The sequence below is a fragment of the Cyphellophora attinorum genome, assembly GCF_001299255.1.
Source record: "Cyphellophora attinorum strain CBS 131958 chromosome Unknown Contig16, whole genome shotgun sequence".
Classification (NCBI taxonomy): domain Eukaryota; kingdom Fungi; phylum Ascomycota; class Eurotiomycetes; order Chaetothyriales; family Cyphellophoraceae; genus Cyphellophora; species Cyphellophora attinorum.
Genome location: NW_017253244.1, coordinates 40,008 through 51,721, shown reverse-complemented (window position 1 = coordinate 51,721; position 11,714 = coordinate 40,008). Strand labels below are relative to the sequence as shown.

The window sequence follows — 11,714 nt, the reverse complement described above, 5'->3', positions numbered from 1 at the left end:
CCAAGTCGTTCACATTCAGCTATCGCTCGCTGAGTGCTCAGGCCGCACACTGCAATGCTCCTTCGACTTCGGCGCCCGGCTTAACGGCATCCCAAGGCCATGCTCAGCCATAACGCAATGCTGTCTGCTCCTTGCCTGACGACCATTGACTTCAGGACATACCACCGGTCCAAGGCTCATCCTTCTGGCCTGCCATGAAGTTGTCCTTCAATCCGTCGCTATATGCAAAACTGAAGTCCTTCAGATCAATGCCATCCTGCGGCTGATCAATGGCACTGAGGTTGACACTGAAGAACTTGTTGATCATTCCCGGCGGATACTCATATTGACCCTACGCAGTACATCAGGACTTTCTTCGGTGCTTCTGACGGTGACGAATCACTAAATGCTCACCTCGCGCCACAAGTGCGTCGCACAGACTTTACAGAAATAACGATGCCCAAAGTTGTTCTCGTCACTGCGCTCGGGCTTCGTGTAGTCACCAAGCTGCTCGCGAGAAGCAGGCTTGAGGAGCTTGAAACTCTCGGGATCGACGGCGAGTGAGGTGAAGTTGGGCTTCTGGCACCAGGTACAATTGCAGCGGTTTGCTTTGCGGGTGTCCGTGGGCAGGGTGAAGGTGAAGGCTGCGGCGCCGCAATGACAGGACGCTGCGATGCTCAGATTGACTATGTTGATATCTGGGACGGGTGTAGGTACCATTGATGGTCTGTGTGCTCATTTTTGCGGCTTCACAGCTTCTTTGGCGATCGTTGGAAGGGTTATGATCCTAGGAAGAAGGGAAATGCTCGGTGTTGTGACTGCAAAATGTCTATCAACGCTTTGCCACCATTGGGACTGCCAGTGCCAGAGCAAATAGATGTATTTATATGGCCTCCTAACGCTGACGTGCGTATTCGCTACAGGAAAGCTTCAGGTCCGTTTTCTTGAGCTTGTTCGTACTGCCGAGCTTTGAGGCGTCGGTTAGCCTGGTTGCTGCCTGCAGCTGCCTGAGCCAAGCAACTACATATGTGTGGTATAATGCACCTTGCCACGGGTCATGCCAAAGCGCGGACAAACAGACCGGCATTCAGCACTTCGGCTTGGGCTTGCGCCAAAGGAGTTGCTGCTTGGCACCTTACAAAAGACTGTGCACTCTTCGTACCATCCAGGCTAGCCTTAGCGTAGTTCAAGGACCTCGGGACTGTTGACCCCATCGCATCCTGAGGAACAGATCCTCAGGGAAATGGATCATATGGTCCTGTCCCAAAACATACGCCCTGAACATCATCCGCATTCACCTTCTGCACCGGCTCCCCGTCCGCACCAAATCTGAGCATGACGCCGCCACCTTCGGCATCCGCATCGAATTGGGGCCATCCAGCGGCTGGAGGGCCATGCCATGGATCGCTTACGAAGGCGAGCAAGAAGTCCTCCATAGCTTCTGCAGTTGCGGTCTGCTCAGCCGTTGGCCCACCCAGACCGTTATTCGCGTCGGCATACGCGCCGAAGAACATTGGCAGATCCGAGGAATGGAACTTTGACAGCGTTAGTTGCAAGTTCCAGGAAAGAATGATCTACACCTACTGCTCCCATCCACGGAAGAGGGTCCTGATTTGTCCAATTACCAGCGTATTGATATCTGTAGGTAGGTAGGCCGGCTCCAGTGCGAAGAATTGACGTATTCGCCGCTCCACAAAGAAGACCGGTCGTTATAGCGTTTGCTGCGGTCTGATTGGGTCCTTGGGTTTCTGGATTAGCTGGCAGAGGACTGAGCGATCCGCCTTCATTCGCGGCGGTACCATAGATCATGGGGACCTTGCTGACTTGGCCTGATTGATAGCGCTGTGTGTAATTACTGAAGACCACCTTTTCGTCCGCGACAGGGTTGAACGATATTGGTGGCAGGCTTGGATCGACCAAACTTGTGTTCTGTTGATACCAACCCATGGCGTTGATCAGATCATCGTATGGCAGGCTCTGCATGCACTGGAGCTCAGCCTGGGCGTCATTTGGGAAATCACAGCCCAAGGTTCGTGCCACAAAGGTGAAGTTGGTGTGCCCTGGGTCTGACGACGGGCGTATGGTGAGTGTGTTGCCGGATTGGGCGAACATTGCATGTGCGATTGGGTCTTCATAGAACGCGTAGTTGTGTATGTCCACTGCGCTCGCTCCTGCTGACTGGCCCCAGATCATGATGCGTGATGGGTCGCCGCCGAACGCTGCGATGTTGTCGCGCACCCATTCCAGACTAAGGCGCATATCAAGCAAACCAGCGTTCTGTGTGTCTAGGCCGGCGGCATCGGGGAAGCCAAGGATGTTCATCCGGTAGTTGATTGTTACCACAATATGGCTTTGGCTGCGGCTGACCCAGCCTGGCGGAAGCTGGCCCGGCACAAGGATCCCGTTCGTCTGGTACCCGCCACCTGTCCAGAACATGGCGACTGGTAACTTGGAATCGCACGTAGCATTTAGAGGCGTCCAAATTGCAAGCTTAAGACAGTCTTCGGAAGCAAAGGGCGCCGATATACCGGCTTGGTACAGGTCAGACTCCGGTAGCCAAGCAAAAGACGGAGGAAAGCATGGGAACAGATTGGAAACAGAGGCAGAAGTCATGTGTGAGAGTGAGAACAGCGAGGTGGTGAAGAAAGCAGAGAAGGACGAGTCCCGAAGCACTGGACATGTCGCTGGAAATACGATAATCCCCGTGACAGGCACGCACCTGAGTAATTGCTGACGCCCCAGTACTGTAGATACCATGGGATATATTGGTTCCAGATGTTCTTGATACCCGTGACATACTGCGGGCCTATATACAGGTCAGCTGTGAATGAAGACGGTACAGGTGATTGCGTGTGGCCGGCTCGGCCACTATAGTACCAAAGTACTTCTGAATGGACGCTCAACGCAAGACTCACAAGCTGGCGGGTACTCGGTCACGTCAAAGTGTTCCTCCGACGGCGGCACCGCTTTCGGGGGCATGAAACGATTTGAACCAGCTGTCGACTGTCCATAGGGTATGCTCAGGAAGGCACGGACATCAGGATAAGTCTCGTTGATGACACCATGATAAGAGCCCGTAGACGTCCGAACAACTGTGGGTCTGGCAGTTGGTGCGCTCACTACTACGGCAGCTAGTGCCAGCAGTCTCTGAAAGAGCATGATTAGAGCGTGCAGTCAGTTGAGGGACCAAGCACTCGAGCGTCGGAGCACAAGTTTCGTCAACTCGCAGCAAACCTTCGGGTTATGTACCATATCGTGCTACCCAGACGATGGGCCACGGTTCTCAACCCCGCTTGCGACCTCGTCGCGCTAGCTGTCATGTTCTCGAATGTCGCACTACGAATACAGGATCGAGCTGCACCAGCGACTTTCTGATATGAACCGGCGGGCAGTAGCGGTCATCTGGTGCGCACCTGCTATCCAGGAGTAGAAGGTCGAGTGTTCTCCGCATTTTAGTGAATGCGGAGTTGTGTGGCATTGGTGAACTGTGTAGTCGAAGTCTTAAACGTATACAGGCTAAAAGGTGGAAGGTAGTAGAAGATCGACACTGTAACATCTTCTATTTCAGATGGAGAACTGTTGGAGGTGGGTTGCTTGTTCTGACATCACACAAGCTGCGTGGTGTTTCCGGGCGCGGTGATGGTCAAGTCGATGTGGTTGCCGGGGGACTCCAGGTCAATGAACATACCTGGGGCAAGTACACTCGTCAGTATGCAACGGTTCATGTTGAGGCGTTGCTTGACTAATAACAGCAGCCATAGCGTAGGCCGAACGGCGCATACTGAGGCAGTGAGTGCTACTGGGGCCTGCTGTATTACACGCACAGCTATTGGCAAGGATGTCGAATGGCTTCAGCGTGGCCGACGTGTGCTAATTGCCGCGGCATAGCCATCAGACGTATTGTGATCCCGCAGGAAATCGACGCTGCAATGCAGAAGACGAGACTAGGATCGATCTTGAAAGGGGCCGAGATTGTTAACGCTTTATTGCTCTCGGCTAGGGCAGCCGAGCCTAAACGCCAAGTGTGCCGTAATTCGATATTTGAATCTTCTCGACTTTGATTCGTGTTCTGGCCTCCTTTCCTAATCCAATCTCACCGCGTGCACGCGCCTCCTCGGCCTGCGCAGGCTGCGATGTGTATCTTTTGCAATACTGTTGGCCCGGCTTTGCTAATGACGACAGCGCCTTCCCGTGGCCGCTTCCGGATCCGGCGTTCAGGTGTACTCAATCTCGTTGATCAAGATTTAAGCGATGCACTAGCCTGGTATCCGAAGCAGAAGGTATAAGACACAGAGCGCTTGCAGCATCGTCTCGAGAAGCTTGTGCGGGCTACAACCCAGAGAGGTCTGTCTGCGGTCTATTGGACATGGTTCAGCAGTCTTCTTGAAGTTCTGAGCACTCAGGTGATGACGCCCCTCACCCAAGTTCTTGGAATCGAGGTCAGCTGGTGTTGAGTTTCCGGTCAGCCAGAAAGAGACTTATATACAGCGCCCGCCATGGCAATGCCTCTGCCATGACTTAGGATCTTCAAGCCCTTCCCATCGTTCTCATTGACTGTCTTGCTCTCGAGCGTCCACTCTTTAAATCATCTAGCCATGACTTCACTTCTATCAACTGTCACGCTTCTGCTGACAGCTTCAGCGGTTCAGGCGCTCCCTGCGATATCTCGAAGAGGTAGACTAAATCTACGCCTTAATCACCTTCTCTCCTAACGTGACGTAGATGTTTCACAGAGCCTCCTGACTCAGCTCAACTACTTCAGCCAGTACAGCGCGGCTGTATATTGCACAGAAAACAACATCCCTCAGTCGAGCACCCTCATTACTTGTGATGTGGGGAATTGCCCGCTCGTGGAAGCTGCTGGCGCAACCACGCTTCTCGAATATCAGAATGTCGCATCGCCGACGCTACCGGCATGGTCGCTATCGACCCCGTCAAGCAACTCATCGTGCTGGGCTTCCGTGGATCTAAATCTGTGGGCAACTGGCTCGCCAATGCCAATATCGAGCGAGAAAGAGTATCCCTTGTGCTCTGGGTGTCGAGTCCACTCTGGTTTCTATGATACCTGGACGCTTGTAAAGCCTCAGGTCACAGCTGCACTTCAATCTGCTGTCGCTCAGTTTCCCAGCTACCAGATCATTGCGACGGGTCATTCTTTGGGAGGTTCAGTCGCGACTATTGCTGCTGGCGACCTGAGGCAGGCCGGCTACACGATTGACCTGGTAAGTTGTGCTTCCGCTTTCCCTAAAAGCTATTTCTCAAAGCACGCAGTACACCTATGGCGCACCAATGTCTGGAAATATTGCCTTCGTCAACTTTATCTCCAGCCAAGGAAACAACTACCGAGTCACCCACGACAAGGATATTGTGCCCAAGCTGCCAGGGTATCTCCTTGGATATGCGCACATCTCGAACGAGTATTGGGTCACCGCGCCATCTGGTGCGGCAGTCACAACCAGGGATGTGCAGGTTTCAAGTGGTGCTCTGAACCTGCGAGGGAACGCAGGGCAGCTCGAGAGCTCGACAACGGACCACAACTACTACTTCGGCAACATCACCGCATGTGGGCCGGAGAATCTTGAATTCCCATGAGGCGCAACGCCAATTCACACGCCCTGATCTATAATGTATAATTCTAAGTAATGTGACCAAGAGATGAAAGAAATAAAACAATACATCCTGCCTAACTACTCTAGCATTGGTGGGGTGACTTGTCGTAATGCAAGCCTTTTCACTGCTATACAGGAATTGTGTGCGTTTGTAGGTGAAGTCCAATGATGAAACTTGGAACTATCTGGCAAGTCCTGGAGCTGTAAGATCTGGGACGATTTGCGTCGGAACAAAACCTCAGCCTCGTCCCGTGTTTCTCAGCCTCGTTAACGTACATCCTATCACTATTTGGTCAAGAGCGACTGGTGACGATGACGCACACTATCAGGAGAGCGCCGGACTCGTGCATGCGCGGTGAAGACGGGAGGCGCGGACAGTGATGAACAATGTGGTATCGGTAGCGTCTCAGCTGCTTGCTAGGCCTGTCCTATCCTGTGCGAGATGGCCTGCGCCAGGTCACTTGCTCGGCCTAGCCAGGCAGGTCTCGAGGTCGAGTGTTTCTACTAGACGCAAGCAGGCTCTCTCAGCAGTACGCCTTCCTAAACCTCCACGGATACAGCAACGATCCTTCTGTCAATGCCACCGATCACAATTCCAGGCAACCTCGATCGCGGCCGCGATTCGGGCAAGGAATCCTCAGAAAGAAAAGACCGAGGAGCCGGAAGAGAAAGGGCTCGCTTTCAGGTCTTCGGACCTAACCTCGCGAGAGCTTAGCGATGTATTTGGCCCGCAATATCCCAAGGTCCAAGTCGCCAACCGACTGCTGCGCGTTCTGCAAGGTCGTCGCAATGACGGCACCCTAGACCTGCCACTGCCTCCCGATCTGCAGGCGGTGACCAGTGCATTTCCTTACGTGTTTGATTCTGGACTCCAGTGGCTGAGAATCAACTATCCCATCGACGAAGATGCTGCCATAGTTGCCCGTCTGGAGCGAGAAGAGCTTGGGCAAGACTATTCACCGTCAGAGCTAACGCAGCGCGGTCAGGATATTGGTCTGTATGGCCCTCAGAGCGGCTACTACCATGCGCCGCTGTCAGAATCTGATCGTGAAGGCGATGTATGGGGAAAGAGCGAGCTCGAGCAAATTCGGGCCGAGAACGAGGCCAAGGCTGCCCGGGAAGAGGAAGAATTACAAGCAGAGATCGACCAGAAGATGGCAGAAGAACAGCTCAGGCTAGATGAGGTCAAGAAAGAGAAGCTGAAATTTCAGGAAGCACAAAAGCAACAGGCCGACAGCAAGTACGTTGCCGCTCTGCCCGAGTCAGCCCTGTCTACAGACGTCAAACCTCTGCGGCCACCGAACGAGTACGAGAAATGGATCATCCGACACAAGAAGGAAGCAACCAGCAACATGGAACTAGAGTCACCGGAAGTGGCCGAGCTCAGTACAGCGCGTCGTCTGCTTCCGTCCGCTTTCTTCGTTGCGCTTATCTGTATCGGCTGCTACCTATATGCGCAGTACTGGACACCTCCTCGCCGCGCCAATCGAGTCTGGCCTGATGTGCCACTGACATACGCCACAATCGGTGCGCTATTTCTCATGAACCTCGCAGTCCTAGCAGCATGGCGCTTTCCGCCCCTGTGGAAGACGCTGAACAAATACTTCATCATGACGCCCGGATACCCACGTGTGCTGAGCATGATTGGCTGCACCTTCAGCCATCAATCGCCACTACATTTCCTGAACAATATGGCCGGTCTTGCAATCATCGGCACAGCATTGCATGAAGAGGTCGGACGAGGCAACTTCCTCGCCATATACCTCGCAGGCGGCGCGATTGCGAGTCTCGGCAGCTTCGCTCACTATGCTCGGTGCGGGATCTTCATCACCAGCAGTCTCGGCGCCAGCGGCAGTGTTTGCGCGGTCGTTGCCGCGCTTTTGTGGCTGAATGCTGACAAGAAGTTCACGATCATCTTTGCACCAGATGCATGGAAAGACTGGCTATCCGCCGACGGCCGGACGCTTACTGCAGCTATAGTAATGTGGGAAATCGGCTCGATGGTTTTCAAGAAAGCAAGCAAATTTGATCATGTTGGTCATCTATGGGGCATGCTCGCTGGTCTTGTGATAGCGCAAGCAATGCGGAGGACGCGAATGAAGGATGAGCAGCACTCGGCATCGAAGGGGTATGTCGGGGTCGGGGGCCTCTACCACGAGTTGAGAAACCGTATCCTGGTGCCTGAGTCAAAGAGGAAAGGAGAGACTGGGGGCGGGCGCGACATGGGTGCTGATTAGCCAAGGTCATGATGCTGATGCATGTGATATCAGGACACGTTTCTAATAGCTTCGTCACGGAGGTCTTCAGCACAGGCAATGCATTTATATTGCTGGACATTGATCAATTCTGCTCCGGATCATTTTCACTACAGCTTGCTTGTATGTCCACCCCTTGCTGGCTCTCTGAAGTCCACCGGCGCCCACCATGGGTAAGCGGCAGGGGCATCCTCCGGGAATTGGCCAGTGAACTTGCCTGGTCGTTTCTCGAAGAACGACTTCACTCCCTCGAGGTTGTCTTTCCCTCCAAAAAGTCCGAAGATGACGCGGGAGTCTGCGTGATCTAGTCAGTTGCTGTGTTCAGGATAGAAACGTGTTCCATCACTGGTAGATGTTCAAGGAGCAGGACTTACCCAACAAATGCGTCTCTTCCGCCGTAGTAGGGCCACGATACATCAGATCCCGCATCAGCTTGGTCGAGATCGTGCTGGTCTGCTTAGCAACCTGATCCGCAATCTCAAGCGCACGCTGCACTGTCGCATCCGGCGTGTCGCACGTCTCCGAGAACAAATGCCCAAACAGCGGGTTCGATGCCTCGTATACTGACCCCGTAGTCGTGAGATGTATCGCCCGCGATGTGCCAATAAGTCGCGGCAAGAAGAACGACGACACGGCCTCCATAATCAGCCCTCTCTGGCTGAACACGAACCCGACTTTGGCCTTCTTGTAGACCACACGTATTGCGCAAGGCAGAGTCATCGTGATGCCGACGCCGACTGCGGCTCCGTTGATGGCCGCGATGGTGGGCTTAGAGCTGTGGTAGATGGCTAAAGAGGCTTTGCCGCCGCCGTCCCGGTGGTCGACGTCGCGCTCCTTCTTGGCGTTTTGGGCGGTGGCGGCGCCGGTTTTTGAGGCGCCTCCTAGGAAACCTATTTCGAGGTCGGCGCCCGCGCAGAAAGCTTTGTCGCCTGCGCCCATCAGGACGACGCACTTGACACGGACGTCGTGCTCAATTAGGGCGTAGAAAGCCGAAATTTGTTGCTGCATGAGGCTGTTGGGTTTGTTAGGATGGATAAATCTGGAGTGGGTGCTCGGTAGAGACATAGGCAATGGTTTGGCTTACCCTGTGAACGCATTACGCTTGTCGGGACGGTTGAGGATCAGGAGAAGGACTGGCGTGGGAGTGGGCGAGGAAGCAGGGACATGTTTTATCTTGATATGGCCTCCTGGGAAGAGGTTGCTATAGGACGACGGAGGTGGTGGCGACGACATGGCTGCAGCGGCAATCAATAGTCAAGGTTCTTCGAGTGGCGAGCAGGATCAATCTACTTCGTCGTCGAATTGTATATGAACCAGAGATTTGCTTCATATCTGTACTGTACTAGTAATCTGATATCCGTGGGACCTCGGCTTCGGTACCGCGGCGAGTTGTCATCCTGAACGGCCTGAGATTGGAGAAGGGGGCTCATCTTGCGGGGTCAAATTCTCCGGCATACCTACACTAATTGCACGACCGTTGGTGTTTGACAGCATGCTGCACGTCGAATGTGCGACGGACACGGACGGCTGAGATTACCTGACAGTGCGGGACAGCTGAAGGGTCCCTGTCGCCGGTCCTGAAGGAATCGGTTCTTCTCGCAATCGAGCCCGGATTCATGATCCGGTCGCTCGAATGGTTAACGGCCCAAGCAAGCCATGTCGCGATGAGAGCAGCCAGAAACAACGGCTACGCGAACAATGGCTAGTATTCAGATCAACTGATCAAGATTGATCAGCCATTCACTTATCTCTCGTGACTCGAGCGCTTTAACACGTCCTTTCAATTGCTTGTGCCAAGACAACCAGGGATCCTTGCCAAGGCATGAGCGCGACGTCAGTGGGGCGTCACTGCCTGTTCTTGATATCCTTCATCTTTCTTGCTTGCTCAAACAACACATCTTTGTGCGCATAAGAACATCCTTATACCTCTATTTCTACGTCTCAGAACAGTGGCTGTTCTGCATTCGACGCGGCTGAGACAAGGAAGCTGCGCGTTCTGGTCAATCTACCTATCGTTATAACCGCCATCAACCCTTCCAGATTGGGCATAGCAGGGGTTTTTGAGAGGGCGAGACTACGTGTCAGAGGCAGTTGGACCCGAATGACGCGTTCGTCGAGACTTTCCGGATCATGGACTGTGGCAGAGGAGGAGCACAGCGGCAGTGAATGGAGCGCAAACGGAGACATCAGTCTGTCTGAATCAGAGCTCTCGGAGAAGCAATCGCCTGTTCTACCACAAGCCCGTGAAGCACGTCGGTCGGCTCCTCGACCTATCACAGAACCTGAGTTCATCATGCCCTCGGGAGACAGTATGCATGGCAGCTCGATGCGAAACTCCCAGCGAGACAGTCCTCGAAGCATTCAAGCACGAAGACGGGTGACACCAGCGAGCGCGCCAGCGCGGTCTCCTCGTCTGTCCCAGTCACGAGCCTCGCCACAAGTCTCAAGCAAGTCAGCGGCTGCAGATTACGCGTTTGATTATGCAGCCGCAGTGGTCGGCTACTTCGTCGACGTGGTGTTCTCAGCACTCAAGCTCCTGAAGACGCCCATATCATGGATCATTGCAGCGTATCTCCTTGCTGGGGTCCTGACGCTACTCCGCAACTTTCTCACCAATTCTATCTATACGGCCATGACACCAATCTGTCGGTTGCCCTTTGCGCCTACATTGATCCCTATATGCTCCTACCAATCAAACTTTCCAGGGCCCGATGGTCAGCATCATCCAACCATCGATGCATCTTCGTCTGCTCCGGATCCCGAATTCTCTTCACTCATGTCGGCACAAAACAAGTTGACGGGTATATTGGACGACACGACTGCGAGCTTGTCGCTTCCGCTATCGATGAAGCGGTCGGAAGTTTCTATCCGTGACCTCCGCCAAATAGTCCGCTTCTCGTCGCTGAACTCACGGCACGAGCTTGTGCTTGAATTTGATGGCTTCATCGAAACAGCTAGGGCAGCGTCTTTCGATCTCCAGAAGTTCAACTCACACGTTGGCAGGGCGGTAGACGTGACACTGAGCACGGCGAGGTGGACCGAGCGAATTCTCGACGACATGGCCCAGAAGAATAGAGAAGCTTCTAACACGCTGGTTCCTCGGTTTGTGAAGAATCTCATGACGCCCTTCACACCTGTGCCGTTCACCAAGTCTCGATTGTTGGACCAATATCTGGTACACACGAATCTGATCAGCGAAGAGATCGCCAAGCTCATCGATGAGGCGCAGGCCCTGCTGTTGGTCTTGCAAAGTCTGGAAGACCGCCTCGAAGTCATTCACTCGATCAGCTTTTCGAGCAGTCAGAACGCGCAGGTTTCGAAGGATGAAATACTGTCTCATCTCTGGACGATGGTGGGAGGCAATCGTGCTCAACTCAGCAAGTACAACAAGCACCTGCGGCTGTTGTCTCAAGTGGGCGAGTATCGAACGGCGGCATTCGCTCACGTTAGTGGCACCATTCTGAAACTACAGGCAATGGGAGCAGAATTGGAGGAGCTCCGCACAAGAGTCGATGCTGCCGGTCTTGAGAAGCAGGTCCGCAAGGAAGTGTCACTTGAGGTCCACCTCGAGAGCATCAGACTTGGTGTGGAGAGGCTGGAAGATGGGCGAGCGAAGGCTCGAGAGGTGGAAAAGGGATACACGCGCCGTGTTCTTGACGTGAGCGAACAGGGACAGCTGGAAGTAGATGAGAAACGACTTGGTATAGACAGTTGAACGAAGACCAAACGAATTATGATCTGAAATGGTCCACAGGGAGGACTCTGGACGACGACCTGTACGACTACGACGCTCTAGGATAATCAGGACTTGCCGACTTTGGATACGAGACGATGAGCAGAGGCGCATATTCATATTGATACCCCCATGAAC

General features: G+C 53.7%; 5 protein-coding genes across 5 annotated transcripts; 3 read left to right on the top strand and 2 right to left on the bottom strand.

The window, feature by feature from the left end:
* Positions 1-151: 151 nt before the first annotated feature.
* AB675_4462 (Lipase 4) lies at positions 152-3,138 on the bottom strand (the record flags this gene model as incomplete). Its single annotated transcript, XM_018144603.1, has 6 exons — positions 152-331; positions 394-558; positions 1,254-1,514; positions 1,564-2,651; positions 2,699-2,785; positions 2,895-3,138. 6 exons carry the CDS (start codon positions 3,136-3,138, stop codon positions 152-154), a joined length of 2,025 nt encoding a protein of 674 aa, XP_017999171.1.
* Positions 3,139-4,894: 1,756 nt separating this feature from the next.
* Positions 4,895-5,571, top strand: AB675_4461 (Mono- and diacylglycerol lipase; the record flags this gene model as incomplete). Its single annotated transcript, XM_018144602.1, has 3 exons — positions 4,895-5,014; positions 5,067-5,201; positions 5,251-5,571. The coding sequence occupies 3 exons, from the start codon at positions 4,895-4,897 to the stop codon at positions 5,569-5,571; spliced, it is 576 nt and encodes a 191-aa protein (XP_017998912.1).
* Positions 5,572-5,968: 397 nt separating this feature from the next.
* Positions 5,969-7,825, top strand: AB675_4460 (Presenilins-associated rhomboid-like protein, mitochondrial; the record flags this gene model as incomplete). Its single annotated transcript, XM_018144601.1, has 1 exon — positions 5,969-7,825. The coding sequence occupies one exon, from the start codon at positions 5,969-5,971 to the stop codon at positions 7,823-7,825; it is 1,857 nt and encodes a 618-aa protein (XP_017998956.1).
* A 128-nt stretch (positions 7,826-7,953) lies between these two features.
* Positions 7,954-9,076, bottom strand: AB675_4459 (3-hydroxypropionyl-coenzyme A dehydratase; the record flags this gene model as incomplete). The annotated part of the gene is made up of 3 exons (XM_018144599.1): positions 7,954-8,138; positions 8,218-8,855; positions 8,928-9,076. 3 exons carry the CDS (start codon positions 9,074-9,076, stop codon positions 7,954-7,956), a joined length of 972 nt encoding a protein of 323 aa, XP_017998906.1.
* A 1,060-nt stretch (positions 9,077-10,136) lies between these two features.
* Positions 10,137-11,644, top strand: AB675_4458 (uncharacterized protein; the record flags this gene model as incomplete). The annotated part of the gene is made up of 2 exons (XM_018144598.1): positions 10,137-11,544; positions 11,598-11,644. 2 exons carry the CDS (start codon positions 10,137-10,139, stop codon positions 11,642-11,644), a joined length of 1,455 nt encoding a protein of 484 aa, XP_017999013.1.
* Between the last annotated feature and the right edge of the window lie 70 nt (positions 11,645-11,714).